Raw genomic sequence first — 22491 nt, forward strand, 5'->3', positions numbered from 1 at the left:
ATCGTATTTTGGAATAAAGCTCTATTATGTCCTGGCCTGGCTCCCTCCTGTGGCCAGTACGCCACACTAGGCCAAATTGAGACCCATGGTTTCAGAACCACGGACCCAGGCCTGTTCTTCAGCCCTTGAAAGGGGACACAAGCAAAAGACTCTGTTAGTGACTCTGTCATCAGCAGGACTTACCATTGGGCTAGCCTTCTGTCTTATAGCTCTCTACACAATTCCTCTTGCCCTAACCTGATCCCCCTTCCCCAAGCCCAACTCCCCTCTCCTTCCCTCCACTGCCCCTGGCTGCATCTTTTGCTTGTCTCCTTCAGACTCAGCTTCCCCTGATTTAACATAAAGTGGTACAGTGAGAAAGCCCATTCTAGGGGCTATAAACGGGTGCAGCAATGTCAGTGGCAAAGGACCTTGCAAAAGGAAATATCAAATACAGGAGAAAGAGACCCTGGTCATTCCCAGTCAGTTTCCTTGGGACTCTAGTTTCCATGCCTTCCAGTCTCTTACCTGGGGGTTGGGTCTCCTTCCTTCATTGTAGGGAGGCAGCAGAATAAGTGGGAAAACAGATGACGAATCTACCTCCTCACCCCTTTCCAGCACCTTTTTTGATTCCTCTTGCAGGCTGTGTCTCCCTCCAGGGGCTGCTCCTCGCTAGAGATAGGAGGTGACTCTTCAAGGGTTATTATCTCGCTGTTCTCAGGTTCAGAGTTCTCTTTCTGGGGAGAGTCCACGGAGTCGATGGCATCATGTGATTTCTCACTGACCTCCAGGTGGATTTCATTCAGGTCTCCAGGGTGCTGATGCTATTGGTAACCTCAGCATCCTCCTGTGGTCCTGGGATTGGGTTGCCGTTGGTGTCTTCCAGGAGACACAGCACATGGAGGGATGACTGAGTGAGTGTGATGGAGCCCGTCATCTCGATCCCAGCCTGCACGCCATCGTCCTGTGGGCTTGAGTGAGAATCAGTAGTGGGGTCCTCCAGACAGGAGAGGTCGTCCTCAGATGTTTCACTATCACCAGATATGGTAGTAATTCCTGTCTCCTCAGAATTTTGATGTTAGAGGCCGACAGCATAAAACCATGGGCAGAATCCCAGAGTGGGAGGACAGCCAGCCTGTATATATCTGGAGAGCTGGATGATGGAGACAAACTATTTCTTGCTTCCTTCGCTTTTTGCCCTTTGTTATCTTCAGATGCCAAGAAGGTGGGCAAGGCAGGTACATCAGAGGGTCTATATGACTCTTGATACAGTAGGGTTTTGGAACATGCCGTATTTCACCAAGGATATTACTTTTTCTCCTGTTGAACATATTGTTTTTTTTCCAGGGTGTCATAAAACCAATTGGTTTCTATGAGTCCTGGGATTTCTTTATCTATGGGGCCTAAGGAACACACAGCATACACAATGGTGGAGATGGACAGCCTGGACCACTTTCTCTCCATGGTGCTAGTAATTCTCCATCACAGAGATCCACAAACAGAAATTCTTCCTCCATGATCCCCTCCGTGACAGCGGGGTGTGGGGGGGGGGGGGGGAATGGGACCACCACCAGATGCTAGAAGGAAAAAGAGAAAAGCAGGTCTAGGAGATACGTTTATGCCTCTCAATTTCTACATGAGGCGAATCATAGCTACCTCAAACATCCAAATGATACATCTTGGGTTAAAAGTCAGTGTTTAAAACAGCAATAAATGATGACCCAAATCCCAAAGTAACTATGAGAAAGCATAAGAAAAATCAGAGTTGAAAGAAGTGGTCCCTTAGTGTTTGAAACAAAATCCAAAGAAACCTAGATGAAAACAAAGATACCTTGACTTATATCTCCCAGAAAGAAGGTTCAGACTCTTCAAATGTGAGGAAAGACATAAAGTATGAAAGGAAGACAAGAAAGATCTAGGGAACCCAGGTGTGTGTGATGCAAACTCTAGTGAGTTGGTAACCCTGTAAGGAAGAGCTTTCTTCAATCATACAAGAGGAATGTGGTATAGTAGTGGTATTGGGATATCCTGACTTATCGGGAAGCCAGGACTGTTTTATACACTATGGAAGGACTTAGCATAGAGCACAGCCTGACCTCAGTACTGAGGATGACTGCAACTCCAGATCCTGAATGAAATATAGAAAGAAAAGGAGGCATGGCTGCTCCTAGGTATTGGGGAGAAGGACGTTTATTGTAGATAAAAGGGAGAGCATAGCCAGATGCAGAAACATCTGGGAGAGTCCAGAGTTAACAGTACCCTGAGCCTGGTCGTTGAGGAGAACGGGGACGGGAGAGTCAGGAAACCAGGGAGACCAAGAGACCAGGAGGATAAAGGGTAAAAAGGATGAGTGTAGGCCCAATGTCTGTAATGTGAGTCCCCTCTGTATGCTGTGATTACCATTAATGAATAAAAGAACTGCTTTGGACCTAGAGCAGGGCAGAACTTATCTAGGTGGGGGAAAACTAAACTGAAGGCTGAGAGAAAGAAGGGCAGAGTCAGGGAGAAGCCATGCAGATATGCCCCCCCCCAGGCCCGGAGACATATGCAGCTGGAACCTTGCAGGTAGGTCACGATCCTCATGGTAAAATATAAAATAATGGAAATGGGTTAAATTAAGATGTAAAAGATAGCAGATAAGAAGTTAGAGCTAATAGGCCAAGCAGGGATTTAATACAGTTTCTGTGTGGTTATTTTGGGAGTCTGGGTGGCCAGGAAACAAATAACTGGCCTCTTACTACTTGTCTGTATTATACAGGGAAGAACTGCTTGCTTGGGGTAAAGGCAGGCAGCCTCTGTCATTATGTGAAACAATCCCATACCAGTTCAGAATTATTGAAGTGGTTATTTATTTAAGGGGAAAACTTACAGATCACCGTCCAAAACGACAGTCTCTGAAAGCAAACAGGAACAGAGTCTAGCAGCTGGAACGGGAGCTGGAAGCAAGAGAGTGGGGCACACAGTTACCACTGCTTTTCACAGTATAAGAGACCATGCCCTAGTAAGCTGGTATCTTAAAGGCTATTGGCTGAATGAGCAGAATGTGCTCCCACAACACCTCCCCTTTTTGTTTAAATAAGAGAGTTCCAAACCCAATACAAAACTATACACACTAGGAACAGATATCAAGTAAAGTTAGAATTAAAACCAGCATAAATACTATTAAGCAAGGAACATATGCTAAATGTTTTGGGTATGTGTGGACTTAAGGTCACCAATGTAACAGATGATAAACAGGCCAAAAAGAAATCAGAGAAACATTACGCCTTCACAAGAGCCACAAATAACATAAAATACCTTGAAGTAATGCTAACGAAACAAGTGAAAGAACTATATGACAAGAACTTTCAAACTTTGGAGAAAGAAATTGAAGAAGACACCAGAAAATGGAAAGATCTCCAATACTCTTGAGTAGGTAGAATTAACATATGAGAAATGTCAATCTTACCAAAAGCAATCTACAGAATCAATGCAATGCCTGTCAAAATACCAGCAAAATTCTTCACAGATCTCAAAATAATAATACTCAACTTCATATGGGAAACAAAAACCCCAGGAGAGCCAAAATGGTCCTGTACAACAAAAGAACTTCTGGAGGCATCACAGTCCCAAACTTCAAACTCTACTACAGAGCTACAGTAATGAAAACAGCCTGGTAGAGTAATGAAAACAGATGGGAGGACAAATAGAATCTAATCAAAGACCAGGATTTCAATCCTCACACCTACAAACAGTTGATTTTGACAAAGAAACTAACAATATAAAATGGAAAAAAAGAAAGCATATTCAACAAGTGGCGCTGGTATAACTGGATTTCAGCATGCAAGAGAATACAAATAGATCCATATTTATAGCCATGCAAAACTCAAGTCCATAGGGATCAAAGGCCTCAACATAAAACCAACCACACTGAACCTCATAGAAGAGAAAATGAAAAGTGCACTTGAACAAATTGGTATAGGAGACCATTTCCTAAATATAATCCCAATAGCACAGACACTGAGAGCAACAATTAATAAAAGGGACCTCCTGAAACTGAAAAGCTTCTGTAAAACAAACAATGTGGTCAACAAGACAAAATGGCAGACTACATATTGGGAAAAGATCTTCATCAGCCCCACACTGGCCAGAGGAATGAACTCCAAAATATACAAAGAACTCAAGAAATTTGACATCGAAAGAACAAATAATCTCATAAAAAATGGGGTACAGACCTAAACAGATAAGTGTCAACAGCAAAATCTCAAAGGGCTAAAAGACACTTAAGAAAATGGTCAACATCCTTAACCATCAGAGAAATGTAAATCAAAATAACGCTGATATTCCATCTTACACCTGTCAGAATGGCCAAGATCAAAAACACTGATGACAGCTTGTGCTGGAGAGGTTGTGGGGTAAGGAGAACATTCCTCCATTACTGGTGGGAGTGCAAAATTGTATAGCTATTTGAAAATCAGTATGGAAATTTCTCTGAAAATTAGGAACCAACTACCTCAAAACCCAGCAATATTACTTTTGGGTATATACCCAAAAGACACTCAATCATACCACAAGGACATATGCTCAACAATGTTCCTAGTAGCATTAATTGTAATAACCAGAACCTGGAAACAACCTAGATGCCCCTCAACTGAAGAATGGATAAAGAAAATGTGGTTCGTTTACACAATAGAGAACTACAGAGTAGTTAAAAAAAAATGACATCTTGAGATTTGGTGGAAAATGAATGGATTTAGAAAAAAACCATGTTGAGTGATGTAAACCAAACCCAGAAAGGCAAATATAGCATGCATGCACTCATAAGTGACTTTTAGACATCAAGCAAAGAAAAAGCAGCCTACAGACCACAACCCCAGAGAGACTAAACAACAAAGAGGACCCTGAGAGAGATGTACATGGATCTACACAGGAAGGTAGGCAAGACAGAATCTTCTGAGTAAATTGGGAGTATGGGGGTCCCAGGAGAGGTTAGAAGGATAGAGGAAAGGAAGAGAGAATAGTGGAGAATAATATATACCTCAACAAAAACAATTAAAGAAAAGATCATCAATGTAAGGAAGGAGAGACCTGAATGCAGACTCCGTGAATTATGACTCAATAACACAAGTTTGGGAGAAAAGGGTCTGCTGGGCTTGCTCCTGCTCTTCCTTTATCAAGAGGACAATTCTCAAGTATTCATTCCACCCATCTGTGGGAATCTCACAGCACACACCTCCTTAGAAAAGCAACCCTGGCTACCATAGCTTTCTGTTCCTTGCTCTCTGGCCCACACCTACACAGGACCTGTGACCCCAAGGACAGAAAACAAGGTGACCCCAGGTTTGAGGTGATGGTTGCTGTTTTCAGAATAATTAGCTTCTGAACCTATGTTGTGCCTTGCAATGAGACGAAAAAAGTAACTCACATCGCAGAAGAGCGTTTGCCCCACCTTCTGAATCCTGGTTTCTATCAGTTCTGCTTAGTCGCAGCTCTACTGCAAGTTTGCCCCGCCCACTAAGCTCCCGCCTATAAATCTTAGGGTTCAAATAGTTGTCTAGGCAGAGCCCACATATTCTGCTTCCTGCACACAGTGCATCCCATAGCAGCACAGACTCGGGCCTCAGAGCTGATCATGCCGTCCTGCAAACGTCGTGCTTGGCTGATTGCTGGAGCCTGTGGGCTTCTGTTAATTGCTGTAACCTGTGCTCTTGTGTTTCTTCTCCGCGCGGATGGTGAGACTCCTTACGTGGGTGGTAGGGGGCCAGAGTTGCCAATTTTGGCAGAGTCAGAGGCTGAGGCTGTGGTAGGGAAGGTGGCAAGGGAGGAAGACTAAGTAGAGATGACAAAGAGTGGAAAAGTGGCCCCTGTAATCTAGAGAGTCAGTGATGTCTGAGGACACTCAATAGTACAGAGGGCTACTCTGACAAGCCCTGGACCTGAAAGCCTCTGAAAGTCAGAGGGAAGAGTGTTGGGGACAGAGGGACAGATGGACCCTGTCCCCTTTCTGTATAGGGTTGTGCCTGTGACTGTAGCTCTTACTGACCCATGGGTAATAATAAAATTAATTACACATTCCTACTAGCATTGAACTCCAAATGGGTCACCCTCTCGGACAGAGAAGCATCATGGTATACTCCAAACAATCCTGGGAAATTTTCCTGGTCCTCAGTCATACAGTTCTCCAGCCCTACAACAGTTGCCCAACTGTTTCTTTTTTCATTTTCTGACCTTTGGAAAAGGTACAACTTGGAGCCCGAGGCAAAGGGCATGTGCTCTGTGTCTGCCAGAAAGTCTTCAGGCTTATGAAAAGGTGAGCCAGGAGGGTACTGTGCCCAGAGTCAGTGTGCAACCCTGAGGCCTCCTACCCAAAAGTATTCAAGCCGAAGTCAAGATGACCTCCTGCCAGGCCTCCTCAATCAGATGTAGCCTAAGGAGGCCATAAGGACTTCACACTGTGACTCTTCCCTGATGTTGTCCGGGTTCTGAGATGTCCCCAGGGACTCTTGGCCTATTTGAACATTCTTCTTTGGATCCTGGGTTCTGAATCACTGATAACTATAAGAGGGCACAGAGTTGTGCACCACCCAGGCCAGGCTCATCCATGGGACATCAAGATGAGACAGGTGTGAGCTGGTGTAACGGCACACACCTGTAAATGGTGTTCTAGGTGAGGCAGAGAAGGTAGAAGGCTTTCCAGCTGTAGGCCAGCCTGGGCTACATGGCAAGAACCTGTCTGGTGGGGTCGTAAATGTAGAAATGTTAAAACAGAATACCACAGCAGTTTCAGCATCGGTAATAATCAGGAGAAGAAGGACATCTGGAAGTAAAATTGGACAGCAATGATTACAATAGCAAAATCAGGAATTTATCACATAAACGGTCAAACGGCAATCCAATTAATGGTGACTTTTGGTTTTAAATATGATATAGATGACATTAGCTGAGATTTAATTACAGGGAATTTTCTGCAATATTTTTTTACTTTTCCTGGGCCCCCTTTTTGCACATACAGCTGTTATAAAGACACAGTAACTCTTGTGAAGGCTACATGTGTAATGAGAGATGTGTTATCCTTTCCCCGCATGCCATATAAAATCAGAATCTCACTTACTTGGATGGTGGTGGTGCACACCTATAATCCCAGCACTTGGGAGGCAGAGGCAGGTGAATCTCCATGAGTTCAAGGCCAGCCTACTCTACAAAGCAAGTTTCAAGACAGTCAGAGCTTTTACACCAAGAAACTTTGTCCAGAAAAACAAGGAAAAAATGAGAAAAAAAGAATCTCTGCCTAATAAACTTCAACTGTTTCATTTAAAAATAAGAAAGGAAAATGTATGCATAGTTTTTTATTTTTAACATATTTATCACAAACTGCCCCCTTCAGAACTGTTTTCCTGCCTCTTGACTGAAAGCACACTCACTCCAATAGGTGAGATTCTACGGAGAGCTTCTCTTGGGGGTGAAGCATCCTGGCTGTAGCCTGACTCTTAGCAAACCCACTTCAGCAGGTTTTGCCTGTTGCTGTAGCACTGACAGATTCTAGTGGTCCATGTCCTCAGTGATCTATATGGACAGATATGGCATGTGACATAGTGTCCTGCAGAGAGGGTGTCGCTGGAGATAGGAGTGAGTGTTCAGCACTGGAAAGATGGTGGCAAATCGCCTTCTACCCCCTGAGAGTCGCTGCTGCCTTAGCTACTTGTGACCTCACCAAGTAGCATCGAACATGCAATCCATGTTTATCAGGTGTGGAAGATTTTTACCTTTTATGGAAATGGGGCAGGTCTGCCAAATTCTGCTACATTGGAACATGGTACTGTAGAGACAAGTTGCCAGGGAGGTGAATACTTTGAAAAGGCTGGCTGAGAAAAGCAGGAAAGAAATAATATCCATAGTATGAAGGTAAATAGTTGGGCAAAACCAACCTTGATATCCTGTGTCACTTACAGGTGAAGACTCAGCCCACCCCATCAGGACTACCCACACAGGACAGGTGCAGGGGAGTCTTATCCACTTGAAAGACACCAAAGAGGGTGTCTACATCTTCCTGGGAATTCCCTTTGCCAAGCCACCTCTAAGAGAACTGAGATTTGCACCTCCTGAGCCTCCTGAGCCATGGAGTGGTGTGAGGGATGGGACCACCTACCCAGCCAGGTAAGTTCTCCTGAGACCCAGAAAATGTCAGGTCCTGAAAAGGGCAGGAGGTCAGAACCTGAGCCAGACTGCAGTGATTTCTCCATCTCCAGCCCTCCACTGCATTTTCTCTGTGATGGGGATATGCTGCAGATGCCAGAGAAAGGCCAAAATGATGATGGCTCCTTAGCAAAATCACCCTCCACAATCACTGTACCAACCTATAAGTGTCCTGTACCATTGGCCAAGAGACAGTTCCTTGAGAGTCTGGATATGAAGTGAAGGATGTCCCACCACCCTATTTATTAATGCAGCACCTATATGGATACAGGACCAAATTCCCAGACTTTGAATACTACAAAAAGAAATGGTGTCATTACACACACCAATAGTTTTGACAGAAGTTCATGGAAATATCAATATCCCATCATCAGGAAGAGTGGGATCCAAAGACCCATCTGGCAGCCTCACTAGCAGTCTGAGCTCCACACCAGTTTTCCCAAAGTCTCTGACCTTTACCTTAGTTGGAAGAGATTTTGGAGTAGGATCTCATGTCATCAGGGCATCATTGGGCCAGAAAGAGAGGTTTTGGTGGCTGAGAGCAAACATGTACTAAGAGTCTGTTTTTAATACTGCACATCTATTAGAATAAGTGTCATTTTCCCCAGGTGTCTACAAAATCCCGATGCAGTGAATTCAGAAAGTCTGGCAATGACGAAACAGAGCGTGCCTTCCATCTCTATGTCTGAGGACTGCCTGTATCTCAACATCTACACACCAGCTCATGCCCATGAGGGCTCCAAACTTCCTGTGAGTGGCAACCCATACTCAGATCTGGGGGTGGGCGTTTCTTTGGGATGACTAAAAGGGGCAAAATCAATGTGAGACCCTGATGAGAAGCCCTCCCTGTCAGGTGTCCAAGCCTTCTCTGGCATGGCTTGCAACTAAACCCTAGGTATGGGACACAGAGACCTAAAGGCTCTGGAAAGTCAGTGGCTATTGTTCCTTGATCAACTCAGGTTTCACACTACCTACCAGAGGCCTGAGAGCTAAATCCTGAGCTCTTGCAAATGTGTTGGCATGGACTGTCCAATGTGTCAGTGTTTTTTTTTTTTTTCTTGTTTTGAGAAAGAGTCTCTCTATATAACCCTGGCTGGCCTAGAACTCACTATGTAGACAAGGCTGGCTTCAAACTCACAGAGATCTTTGATCTCTGCCTCCAGAGGTATGGTAACTTTTTAATTGAAAATAGATTCTCTCTCATATATTAACTCTTCTTGAAATGTCTGGTATAATTCAAAAAAAAAAAAACAAAACAAAACATCTGGCCCTGGACTCTTTTTTAGTTGAGAGACTTTTAATGACTACTTCTATTTTACTGGGGGTTATAGGTATATTTAAATTGTTTATCTGATCATGATTTAACCATGGTAAGTGATACCTATTGAGAAAATTATCCATTTATTTTAGATTTTCTAAATGGTGGAGTACAGGTTTTGAAAGCATGTCCTTATGATTCTCGGAATTTTCTTGGTGTCTGTTGTTATGGCCCCCTTTTCACTTTTATTGATTTGGTTATTTTGATTTTATTAATTTGGATATTCTCTCTGTCTTTTAGTTAGTTTGGATAAGGGTTTGCCTATTTTGTTGATTTTCTCAAAAAAACTAACTCTTTGTTTTATTGATTCTTTGTACTGTTCTCTTTGTTTGTATTTTATTGATTTCTACAGATTGGTTATTTCCTGCTCTCTCTTCCTCTTAGGTGCACTTACTTCTTTTTGTTCTAGAACTTTCAAGCATCCTGTTAAGGTGCTAGTATGAGCTCTCTCCAATTTTTTTAGTGTGGGCACTTAATGCTGTGAACTTTCCTTTTAGCACCATCTACATTATGTCCCATAAGTTTGGGTGCACTGTGTATTCGTTTTCATTGAATTCTACAAAGTCTTTAATTTCTTTCTTTATTTCTGTCTTGACCCATTTTTCATTCAGTAAAGAGTTGCTCGGTTTCTCCGTGAATTTGTAAGCTTCCTGTTGTTTCTGTTCTTGTTGATGTCCTGCTTTAGTTTGCAAGTGTCTGATAGGATGCAGGGAATGGCCTCAATTTTTCTGTATCTGTTGTGAGTTACTTTGTGACTCAAATGTGTGGTCAATTTTGAAAAAAATTTCAGTGAGGTGCTGAGAAGAAGGTAGATTCTTTTGTGTTTGGATGGAATGTTCTGTAAATAACTGTTAGATTAATTTCTCTGATAAAGTCAGTTAGCTCTAGTATTTCTCTGTTTAGTTTCTGTCTGGATGGCCTGTCCATTGGTGAGAATAGGGTACTATCAGTGTGTGAGAGTAAAGATGTGATTTAAGGTCTAAAAGTGTTTCTTTTACAAAAATGGGTGCCCTTGTGTTTGGGATCAATGTTAAGAATTAAAATGTCATCTTGGTGTATTTTTCTTATGATGAATATGTAGTATCCTTCCACAATTCTTTCGGATAATTTTATTAGATATTAAAATTCCTACACCAGATTGCTTCTTGGGTGGTTTTTTTTTTTTTTGCTTAGAATATCTTTTTCCAACCCTTTACCCTGAACTAATGTCTACCCCTGGTGTTAAGGTATGTCTTGTATGCAGCAGAAGGATTGATTCTGTGTTTGTAAGCATCTGTTAATCTGTATCTTTTTATCGGAGAATTGAGTCAATGATATTGAGAGATATTAGTGATCAATGATTGTTGATTCCTATTATTTTGCTGTTATTATTGTTGTTGGTGGTGTGTATGTGCTTCCATTTTTTTGGTTTTGCAGATGTGAGATTATTTATTTTTTATGTTTTCATGTGTGTAATTAACTTTGGTTTAGAGTTTTCCTTCTAGTACCTCCTTTAGGGCTGATATGTATCTACATATTGTTTAAATTTAATTTTATCATGGAATGTCTTAAGGTGATTGAAAGTTTTGCTGGGTATAGTAATCTTGGCTGGCATCTGTGGTCTCTTAGAGTCTGCAGCATATCTGTCCAAGACCTCCTGTCTTTTAGAGTCTCTATTGAGAAGTCAAGTGTAAGTCTAATAGGTCTGCCTTATATGTTAGTTGGTCTTTCTTCCTTGAAGCTTTAATATTCTTTCTTTGTACTGTATGTTTACTGTTTTGATTATTATGTGGTGAGGAGACTTTTCTGGTCCAATCTATTTGGTGTTCTATATGCTTCTTGTAATAGGCATTTCCTTCTTTAAGTTAGGAAAATTTTCTTCCATGGTTTTGTTGAAGATATTTTCTAGGCCTTTTAACTATTTGGTATTCTTCTCCTTCCTCTATTCCTATTATTCATAGATTTGTTCTTTTCACAGTGTCCCAAATTTCTTGGATGTTTTGTGTCAGGAATTTTTCAGATTTAACATTTTCTTTGGTCAATGTATTTATTTCTTCTATTGTATCTTCAAAGTCTGAGATTCTCTCTTCCTATCTTTTATATTCTGTTGGTGAAGCTTGCCTCTGTAGTTCCTGCTTGTATTCCTAAACTTTTTATTTCCAGGATTCCCTCAGTTTGTGCTTTCTTTATTGTTTCTAGGACCATTTTAAGGTCTTGAACAGTTTTATTTCTTTCCTTCAACTGTTTTTTTCTTTAATTTCCTTAAGGGGTTTATTCATTTGCTCTCTCAGGATCTCTTTCATCTTCATATTAAGGTCTTTTTTCAGCTGTGTTGGAATATTTAGAACCTGCTGTGGTAAGATAGTGGGAGACGCATTGCCCTGGACGTTATTTATTGTGTGCTTATGCTGGCATCTAGGTATCTGGGTTTTGGGTGGTTACAGGTCTAGGTGTTGGTTTCTGGGTTTCTCTTTGTTTGTTGGGTGTTTTGTTACTTAATTTCTCTTTCCTTTCTGGATTTTTAGAAAGTGTGCTGCCTGCTCAGTCGGTGTGTTCACTGGGAATGCTGGGAAGCGATGGTCTGTTGCAGTGCTAGGGGTGACCCTGAGAATTGGGTCTGGGGGAACAGAGAGTGGGGAAGGTCCACAGCAGTCTATCTGGTCCCAAGCTCTGGTATTAAGAGTGTACATCACCATGACCAGCTATGTGCCAATGATTTTTTGTTAATAATCAGGAGAATCACTGATGGATATACACTTTTTCATTCCATTTCATAGGTGTCTGAGAGTAGGGGATGTTATTACTCCAGATTTAGAGCCATTAATTAAGGCTTTGGTCCTTAGAGAAGGAAAAAGACTAGCAAGTATCCTGATGGTACTAGAGCCCTGTCTATGGTTCAGGTGAGGATGTCCTGAGGAGTTTTGTCTGTGTGTCTGAGTACACTGAGACAAAGCATTAGATAAAGGAGAAGACACCCCAGGTGGAAACCTCCTGACATCTGACTTGATTTCCACAGGTAATGGTGTGGATCCATGGTGGTGGACTGTCTAGGGGTCTGGCTTCCAATGTTGATGGATCCATGTTGGCAGCCAAGGAGGATATGGTGGTGGTCACTATCCAGTACCGCCTGGGTGTCCTGGGCTTCTTCAGGTGAGTCTGGGGCTGGTCTGCACTGGGCAGTAGGGGATGAAGAGAAGTAAGACAGCCCTGTGATTCCTTCTCTGCGTCTTCTCAGCACTGGAGATGAGCACGCCACGGGCAACTGGGGCTACCTGGACCAAGTGGCCGCCCTGCGCTGGGTCCAGCAGAACATCGGCCACTTTGGAGGCAACTCTGACCTTGTCACCATCTTTGGAGAGTCTGCAGGTGGCACAAGTGTGTCATCACAGGTTGTGTCTCCCATGTCAAAGGGACTCTTCCACAGAGCCATCATGGAGAGTGGGGTGGCCCTACTGCCTTACCTGATCTCTAACACCTCTGAGGTGGTCTACACAGTGAGTGACTTCAGCCATTGATGACCCTGCAGCCTTAGCCTTCACCCTCTGATACTCTGGGAGTTTTCTCAATTGGGAAAACAAGGAGCATAGGAAATAGCTTCTTTCAGTAGTCTCTGAAAGATTCAAGGGTTAGAGTCCACTTCTTCCTATACAGTCTGGGTGTAATAACCATGCATAAGTACCTTGTAGTGTCCATCATGTTCAGAAACAAATATGTATGGGATGAAGATATGGCTCAATAGGTAAAAACATAAGAACCTGAGTTCAAATTCCCTCAGAAACCACAAAAAGCTGCGTGCGGTAACAAGTGTGTGATTCTGGTATTCATAGGATGAGATAGGAGGCAGAGACCAGAAAATCTGTGAAAGGTCACAAATAAGATAGACAGTTGTAGAAAGGTAGAAATAGTGAAAGACCATTTCTCAAACAAGATGGGAAGTGAGGAGTAGCAACCAAAAGTTGTCCTTGAATCTTTGCATGGAAACCATGGTACAGGCATGCCTGAAGTCAGAGACATTCATGATCAAACACACATATAATATTTTTTAAAGTGTTTAGGTAGAATGACCTATCTGGGTGTCACATCTGAGCAACAAGAAAATGAGAATTTCATACTTTATTTCACCAGAACAAAGTGCAATGTGATATTTGGGCACAATGCCAGTCTATTGGGATTGGGAATACTCCTCTACTTGCCTGCAAGGATGGAACAATTGCTGCCTGATCCTTTTACAGAAAGTGGCCGGCTTATCTGGTTGTGAGACTATGGACTCAGAGACCCTGGTGCGCTGTCTGAGAAGCAAGAGTGAAGAGGAGATGCTGGATATTACCAAGGTTGGAAGAGTTGTATGACTTGGAGGACCTTGTCAGTTGGTTGTGGGAGAGTCAGTCCTTATTACTCTAAAATTACTTCTGCTCCATGGTTTGGCATCCTCCTAATCATGTGTGTAAAATGAATACCAAATATTCTAATATATGTAGATTCTGTCAGGGGTGGAGAAACGTCCTGAGCCAATTAAATGGGGGCAGAGGTAATGGTTAGGGTTTCTCAGTGGACATCAGAATTGACCTCCATGTCCCTTGCATGTCCCTCAGGTCTTCCAGTCCATCCCTGCTGTGGTAGATGGGGTATTCCTACCCAGGCATCCCCAAGAGTTGTTGACTTCTGTGGATTTTCACCCTGTCCCCAGCATCATTGGTGTCAACAATGATGAGTATGGCTGGCTTCTCCCTGTGGTGAGGCACAGTTCCAATTCCCTGGAAGTCTGGGGACTCACAAGGTGAGCAGAGGAAACTTGGTCCATATCCATCTGACCTTAGAGGAAAACTGTCCTCTCTCTGCCAGGCCCAGGGCTCTGAACAAATAATAAGGGACATAACCAGAGAGACCCTGCTGGCTATTCTGAAGAACACAACAATACACATGGTAAGCCACCTTGAATACTGCCTCCAATAGAAAGAGCCACTATGTGTCCTTCCAGACAGCATGCCTGCAAACAAAGATCTGTGTGTGTGGTTTGTGGAGGGCTCACCCAGAACTTAAACCTTTCCCTCTACACCATATCTTATCCCTGGCCTCATTTTCCACACTGAGGCTGCTGCCTATCTAAACAAGAACCTGCCTAACTCATTCTTCCTGATTCCCTGGGGTAGATGTTACCTCCCGAGTGTAGTGACCTGCTAATGGAAGAGTATATGAACGACACTGAAGATGCCCAGACCCTTCAAATACAGTACAAGGAAATGATAGCAGACTATTTGTTTGTGATTCCTGCACTCCAAGTAGCAAAGTCTCAACGTGAGTACATCTGTGATGAGGCCTAGAGGAGAGGAGCTCAGAGCCATGGGTCCCAGATGAGCTTAATAGTGTCCAGGTCCCCACTCATGTCTGGATCACATCTCTGGTACCAAACTCCCGAGGACCATTACATTGGTGTTTCTTCATTGTAGTGTAAGAGAGGGGAGTGACATCCAGATACAAACAAAGAAACATGTTAATACTCCATTGATTTGCCAAACCTACTCAGCTGGGAAGGCCAGGGTCACTGTTTAGCCAAAGGCTTTCTCATAACTAGTGTTCCAGCCTGGGGTCACCCAATTGACAATTATAACACCAGATAATTGTATACCGACATACCTTATCACTAAGGGTTAGACAGGAAAGTTACAGGTGAGAGAATACTATGTAACAATGTATCTGTACCTCCAGGCTCCTGTGCCCCTGTCTACTTTTATGAATTCCGTCATGTGCCCACCTACGAAAAAGATACGAGGCCACCATATGTAAAAGCTGACCATGGTGATGAGATTCCCTTTGTTTTGGGTTCCTCCCGCTGGGGCATAATACGTGAGTCTTTCTTGTTTTTCATGAGCTGGATGGGGTCACAGGTGGGAACCTGATGGGTAACTGAGCTTTCAGTCCAGTTGAGAAAATCAAGGCTCTGGGAGAAGAGATAATCGAGTAAGCACCCTTTCTAACCTCAAAAAGCTATACCCAGATTAGAATCTGGACCCCTCTAAATACAATTTATTGTCTTAGTTACTTTTATATTACTACAATGAGATACTATGACCAAGTCAGCTTATAGAAGAAACAGTTTATTGGGACTTAGAGTTTCAAAGGGTTAGTTAGAGACTATGACCATCAGGGATGGGAGAATAGTAGCATGCAGGCAGGCAAGGCACTGGAACAGCAGCTAACTAAAAGCTTACGTTCTGATCTACAAACACAAGACAGAGAGAGCTAACTGGACTAGAATGGAATTTTAAACCTCAAAGCCAGCTTCCAGTGATACACCTCCTCCTATAAGGCCATTCCTCCCAATTCTTCCCAAAAAGTTCCACTAACTGTGGACCACACATTCAAATATACGAGTCTATAGGAGTCATATCATTTGAGCACACCTATGTTAGATGATATGAGGACACACTGAGCAGAACTGAACCTGGAGGCATTCAATTAGAGGTGTGGGTGGCTCTTGGATCCTTGGCAGTGAAAAAGGAGAGAAAGAGGCCTAGAGTTCAAGGTCAGGCTACAGGAAGGATGGTGATTGCAGAGCATGAATAGGCAGCTGCATGGGGTGGCTGGGACCTGAACCTCTGTCTTTCCCATGGCTACAGCTGACTTCACTGAGGAGGAGGAGCTGCTGAGCAGGACAATGATGAAGTACTGGACGAACTTTGCACAACATGGGTGAGAACATATCCCTCCTTCAACCTCCTCAGTGGTGGGTCCCTATCTAGGGCTCCATTGGTGGTTGATGACTTCATTAGCATGCAAGGATAACTCATCACATGATAGAGTCCTCCTCACCCCAGGGCACACTTAGGTACATTGTACATATTGGTTACTGGTCACACTGCAATGACCTGACAGGAGCTAGACCATAATTGTCCAGGTAGTCTTGCCCCACAAGGAGCAGACACTAGCAGGTGACACTTGTATCCCTGTTAGGACACGTGCCCCATCAGCCCTCTCATCTATTGGCCCAATTAGTCTACTGTCCTGACACAAATTGGGGGATCACAAATTGTATGAGCATGACCTTACCATTCCCTGTGGGTGGCATATCCACAGGAACCCCAACAGCGAGGGTCTACCTGACTGGCCCGTGATGGACGATGATGAGCAGTACCTGCAGCTGAACATCCAGCCTGTTGTGGACCAAGCCCTGAAGGCCAGAAGGCTGCAATTCTGGACTGAGACTCTGCCCCAGAAAATCCAGGAGCTAAAGGGGTCTCAGGATAATTACAAAGAGAAGTACCCTGTGAGAGGAATGGTGTGAAGGGCTGAGTATACATGGGGTCAGCCTAACATTCTTAGAGAATCCTGGTTAGAGGCTAACAGTCACATCACCGTCCCTCACCTCTACAATTGTCCATTTGGTCTGCATGTACGACAGACCCTTGGTGTGTCACTCATTCCTCAACATGCTGGGACACCTTTTATGAGACTCACTCCGTGAATGCTCCCATGACTGTAGATGTGTGACCCCTAAGTGCCCCAATCTTCTTTCACTGTTCCCTGGGTCAATGGCCTTTCCTTCCTTTCTTCGTCTGCTCTCATCCTCTCTCCTCTTCTCTAAGCCCCAGATTATAGAAGGAATGGCGGGCTGCTTCCCACCACCTGCCCAGCTAGCTTTACCTGAAATAATTACACGTAAAATGTATTCTTTTAAACACTGCCTGGCCCATTGTCTTTAGCCCCTTATTAGCTAACTCTCACATATTAATTAACCCATTTCTAATAATCTGTATATCACCATGAGGTTGTGGCTTACCGGGAAGATTCTAACCCACCTCCATCTCAGAGAGGAGAGCCATGGCGACTGCCTGCCTCTGCTTTCTTTCTCCCACAATTCTGTTCTGTTTACTCCACCCACCTAAGGGCTGGCCTATCAAAAAGGCCAAGGCAGTCTCTTTATTAACCAATGAAAGTAACACATAGACAGAAGACCCTTCTCCATCATCAGATGAAACAGAAGCTTTGGAAATCTTTATTATATGGAGTGGACTGTCAAAATCCAATGTTCTCTCAGCAAGTCTCATGTCTTCTTATTTGTAAGTAGATAATAAAGAAACCTAATAGCCAGAGTCCTACCTATTGTTTTCATGTGTCCAGTCAGGTTGTTGTTCCAAAATTTCACAAATTGCAAGCTGAGCTCTCTAATAGGTATCTGTGGGTCCTGCTATTCAGAGACCTAGACAGAAAGATCATATGATTTCTGCAGTTTCGGGTCAGCCTGAGCAACATAGTAAGACCAACATCTCTAAACAAATTATAATCTGGATAACATACAAATAGCAAAAACAAATTATACATGTTTATAAACCAAGAAATCCAAAGTCAAATGCCATCAGATTTCCTGTGTGATGAGAGTTAGGCCTCTGGTTCAAAAGATTTCACATTGCATCCTCGTTGGATAAAATGAGAAAACAATGACACTCTTGGATCTTCCCAGAGTCATAACTCTTAATAACATTGGATCAGAAATTAGATTTAAGCAAATAAATTTGATAGCTTCCAGACCATACCTCATAGAAGTCTCTGACATCAGTCACAAAGGATGCCAACTGATGAGAAAAAAATGCCTATATGTTCCCTGTATATAAAATTTTTTTTAGATTCAAAAGTTTATTGAAACTTACAGCTACATTTTGAGAAGTGTGCTAGAAGGTATAATTTTAGGGTGACATGAAGTTACCCAACTGTAGATGTATCATTGTTTTAAGCATACATTTTTTTATTTATTATTTACTTAAAATTTCCACCTCCTCCCATCCTCCCATTTCCCTCTCACTCCTCCCCCTCGCTCTCGAAATTTTACAAATGCCTGCAGAAGCAGGACTAGACATGTTCATCGCATTTTCAATCTGGGTCAGGAGTTAGGGAGTTGATCAGAACTACATGGGTTTCTCAGTGCCCCGTTTTCTGAAGTTTGCTTTTGGGTCAGGAGTTCTGCAGTCAGTATGGAGCCCACCCTTGCTTGAGGCTATCACTTCTGTGAAAATGTTTGTCCCTTGGGTGTGTCCTGAAAATGGGGCAGCGTCAGAAGAGACCCTTGTCCCTAGCACCCTGAGCAAGCTTCTCCTTGTGTGGAGTTGTCTCCCTGTCCTCATGGATCCTCCAGAAGCCTCTTGACTTCCTGGTCATCCCTTAATCATCTTGATAGTCCGTGTGATTGATTTCCTTAAATGTTTCAACCCCAGCAGTACAAAGTTTCTTGCACTTTGGCCTTTACAATGGTGCCATACTCTGCTCTGTCTGTACTTTTGTTCCCCTGGAGCACTTTCTCTGCCATTAAGGAGTGGTGAGTGTCTTGTGTCCTTCAGGCCCTAGTATCTCCCCATTCCTCTACCTCTCACCATCTTGCCCTGCTTGGGCCATTTCTCCAGAGCAAAGTCCCATTTTCCAGCCACTACACTGAATACAAATCATAATGAACCATGACCTTTGAGTTGAAAACAAAGATTTCTTGTTGCCTACTCAGGAAATAGTTGAGACTGATGTTGAGCCCTGATTAAGAAACTGATCAGAGGGATGCTCTTGCCAGGGCCTTAATACATTGCTGCAATCCTGGTGAGACCAGTAGTTGGCTGCTCCTCACCAGGCAGTCGGGTTGGGGCTTCAACCCTGAAAGCTTTCATTGCTGTAAGCTTGGTATCTGTTGACAACCACGGCCCAAATCAGCTGAAGATGTTCCTGATTCCTAGAAGCAAAATCAGAGGCAGACAACCAACAGTGTGCTGACTGGCAGCCCATGCTGCTGCACCCACATTCCCCTCCTCTTTGCAAAGCCCTTTTATCCCCTAAGCAAAAGCAGGAGAGTGTAAACCAATCTTTGGGTCCCTCTGTCGGGTGGGATCCTGGTGACCTTTGATCCTGTTTGGAGTTGTCGTGTCTTTGCACCCCCCTCACTCTCAAGTGCTCCCCTTTCACTGAAGATAAACTCTGTAACTTTCTCACTTGGTGTCTGTGGTCTCCGTTTGGCACATTTGTGAGACGTGAACCAGCACTGGCTTCTGGTATCGGGAGCTCATGTGACTGATTGTTCAGCACCTTTCCCCCAGCACCAAGCCTTCAAGTGTTTTGACAAGACTCTGTTGCAGGGAAGGTCAGCACTGAGTCTCACTACTGTAAACCCTCTCCCATGTGGCTCTCATTTCTCTGAATACACAGGACAGTTCACCAACAGCAATTCCGGGGTACTCTTTAGACTTTCAGTAGTTACTACAGGCTAGTGACCCACAAGCTCATGCTTGCCCATCGCTAGAGGACTATTTTGAAGGCTGTGAGTCCATTAGGAGATAGGGCCTAAAGAGAAGAATCACTAGGGGCAGGTATGCACTGCTGTGGGTGATCCTTTCGCTCCTTCAGGCAATAGCCTTTAAGATATCAGCCCACTTGGGTATCATCTCTTTTGCTTTAAAAAGCAGTGGTAGCCATGCACTCTCTCTCTCTTGCTTCTGGATTCCGGCTGTTAGACTTTGTTCCTGATCTAGCAGAGGGCTGTTGTCTGGGACAGTGATCTGTAAGTTTTTCCCCTTATATAAATAACACTTTTATTAATCATAATTACAAACTGGCTTGGGACTGTTTTTTGATTTATGCCTTCATCTGGCGCCCAACATTTGATTTTAGAATCTCCCTGGCTTGGCTGCCTGCCACCAGCTCGGCTTGGCACAAGCCCTCCCTCAGCCACGACCCATGCATGGAGCCAGCGGTTCAATATAGAATCTCATGCAGTGGCTTTTCTTGCTGCAATTCTTTGTATTTTCTGTTAACATGCCTTGGACTGGCTTCAAGTTCTGTCCAGAAGGCAGAATTATGTGCCATTCTTATGGTGCTAAGGAATTTTAAAGAACCTCTTCATACAGTGACTGATTCGCAATATACAGAAAGAGTTATCTTGCATATTGAAACTACTGACTTTATACCAGATGATACAGAATTGACTTCATTGTTTGTCCAGGTACAAAATATAATTAGGAATAGGTTTTGTCCTATGTACATAACACACATCCAATCCCAGTTCTGCCAGGTCCTCTAGCACAAAGTAATGCAGAAATTGATCAATTATTGATTGAAAGTGTGTTGCAGGCCTCAGAATTTCATAAAAAAAATCATGTCAGTAGCAAAGGCTTAAAGAAAGAGTTTTTATTACATGGTAACAAGCTAAGGAGATTATAAAGAGATGCCCTATTTGCTCTTTCTATAATCAAAAAATGTTTCCTGCAGGAAGTAACCCAAAGGGTACTCAAAGGAATAAAATCTGGCAGATGAATGTGTTCCACTTTACAGAATTTGGTAAATTAAAATGTGTACACCATACCATACACACATATTCAGGTTTTCAATGGTCAACTGCCTTGAGCTCAGAAAAGGCTGATTCAGTAATTACACACTTATTGGAGGTTGTATTCATCATGGGTATACCTGCACAAATGAAGACAGACAATGGTCCAGCATATGTATCTAAGAAAATGAAACTGGTTTTTGCTTATTATAAAATAAAGCACATTACAGGTATACCAAATAATCCTGCAAGTCAGGCAGTTATAGAAAGGTCAAATTGCACTACAAAGGATACGCTGAACTAACAGAAAGGGATGGAAAATACCCCCCCCAAGAAATAGATTGCATAATGCTTTATTAACCTTGAATTTTCTTAATGCTAATGAGAAAGGAACAGCAGCAGCAGAGAGGTATTAGATGATGGGAAAAAACTTCTGAATTGAATTAACCCATATAATTCAAGGATGTTGAGTTGACAATGGAAACCAGGAGATGTACTACATTGGGAAAGGGGGTTTTCTCTTGTTTCCACAGGAGAAGAAAAGTTATGGATATCATCAAAATTAATAAAGATTTGCTTTGAAAAGGAGAAACCTCTTGAAAAGGAGAAATGATACTACATCCACAATGGTGACAATCACACAGGTGGTAAGCAAAGCTCATAAGGGTTACGGCTGCTGGACAGCGCAGTCCAGAGAAACTTTCATTTCCAAGCTCTCTATAAAATCTGTGAAATGGTTTCAGGATGGACCTCACCCATGTGTGTTGGCACAGCACTATAGTATCTGATATAGATTTGTAGCAGACAGATGGAGAGAAAGCCAATACCTGTAATGTCAGCGCTTGAGCAGTAGAGGCGGAAGGAATAGATGTTTGAGATCACCATTAGATACATAGGGCCTTCATTCAATTACTAAGTGGGCCACTAGCCCTGTGTCAAAGAACCAAAAATAAAAATACTTTGAGAGAGACGCCAACCAGTCCACAAAAGTTCAATTGATCTTTTATGATTTTCTCTTTATTCTCTCTCTCTCTCTCCCTCTCTCTCTCTCTCCCTCTCTCTCTCTCTCCTCTCTCTCTCATGTGTGTATCTGTGTTTATTAGTACATGTATACGGATGCACTTGTGTCTGTGTGTACACATACTTTCATTTGTTGTGTATGTAGAAGCCACAGAAAAACCTCAGTGTTTGTTCCTAAGACAAGATCCTGCCTGGAAACAAATAAAACAACTAAAAAAAGAAGAAAAAGTTTCTTGTTTGGCGGCCAAATAGTGGCAAGAAACATCTTATGATACAGAGTCTCACTTTGCAGACCAGGCTGGCCTGGAACTCATAGAGACCCACCTGCCTCTGCCTCCTGAGTCCTGGAATTAAAGACTTGTGCCACCGATGTTTTTGTTGTTTGGTTTTGTTTCTTTGTGTTGCCCTGGCTGTTCTGGAACTCACTCTGTAGAACAGGCTGACTGCAACCTCACTGATTCTCCTGCCTGTGGCTCCTGAGTGCTGGGATTAAAGCCATGTGCCACCATGCTGGGTCATCTACCATGGCGGGTCATCTGCTAATGTTTGAAGTGAGTGCGTGATTTGTGCTGCAGCCATGGCTCTCCACAGCTACGTGCCGGTCACAGCCACAACTGGAACACGTGCAGAGTCAGGCCGAAGCTGCAGAGAAGCTGAAATGATAGCACCCATAGGATGGACTCAATCGCCCCTCTCCCTGGGGCCCCCATTCATTAACTCACTGGGTCCC

General features: G+C 43.2%; 1 protein-coding gene and 1 pseudogene across 1 annotated transcript; one reads left to right on the forward strand and one right to left on the reverse strand.

Moving 5' to 3' along the window:
• Positions 1–503: 503 nt before the first annotated feature.
• Positions 504–1443, reverse strand: LOC146890137 (uncharacterized; annotated as a pseudogene).
• A 4085-nt stretch (positions 1444–5528) lies between these two features.
• Positions 5529–17538, forward strand: LOC146890138 (acylcarnitine hydrolase-like). Its single transcript, XM_087900242.1, has 12 exons — positions 5529–5690; positions 7908–8112; positions 8760–8901; positions 12465–12598; positions 12684–12942; positions 13681–13779; positions 14041–14181; positions 14291–14371; positions 14599–14743; positions 15155–15292; positions 16066–16138; positions 16523–17538. Exons 1-12 carry the CDS (start codon positions 5591–5593, stop codon positions 16728–16730), a joined length of 1725 nt encoding a protein of 574 aa, XP_087756368.1. The 5' UTR covers positions 5529–5590; the 3' UTR covers positions 16731–17538.
• The last annotated feature ends 4953 nt before the right edge of the window (positions 17539–22491 follow it).

Source organism: Myodes glareolus, chromosome 22 (genome assembly GCF_982192425.1).
Source record: "Myodes glareolus chromosome 22, mMyoGla1.1, whole genome shotgun sequence".
NCBI lineage: Eukaryota > Metazoa > Chordata > Mammalia > Rodentia > Cricetidae > Myodes > Myodes glareolus.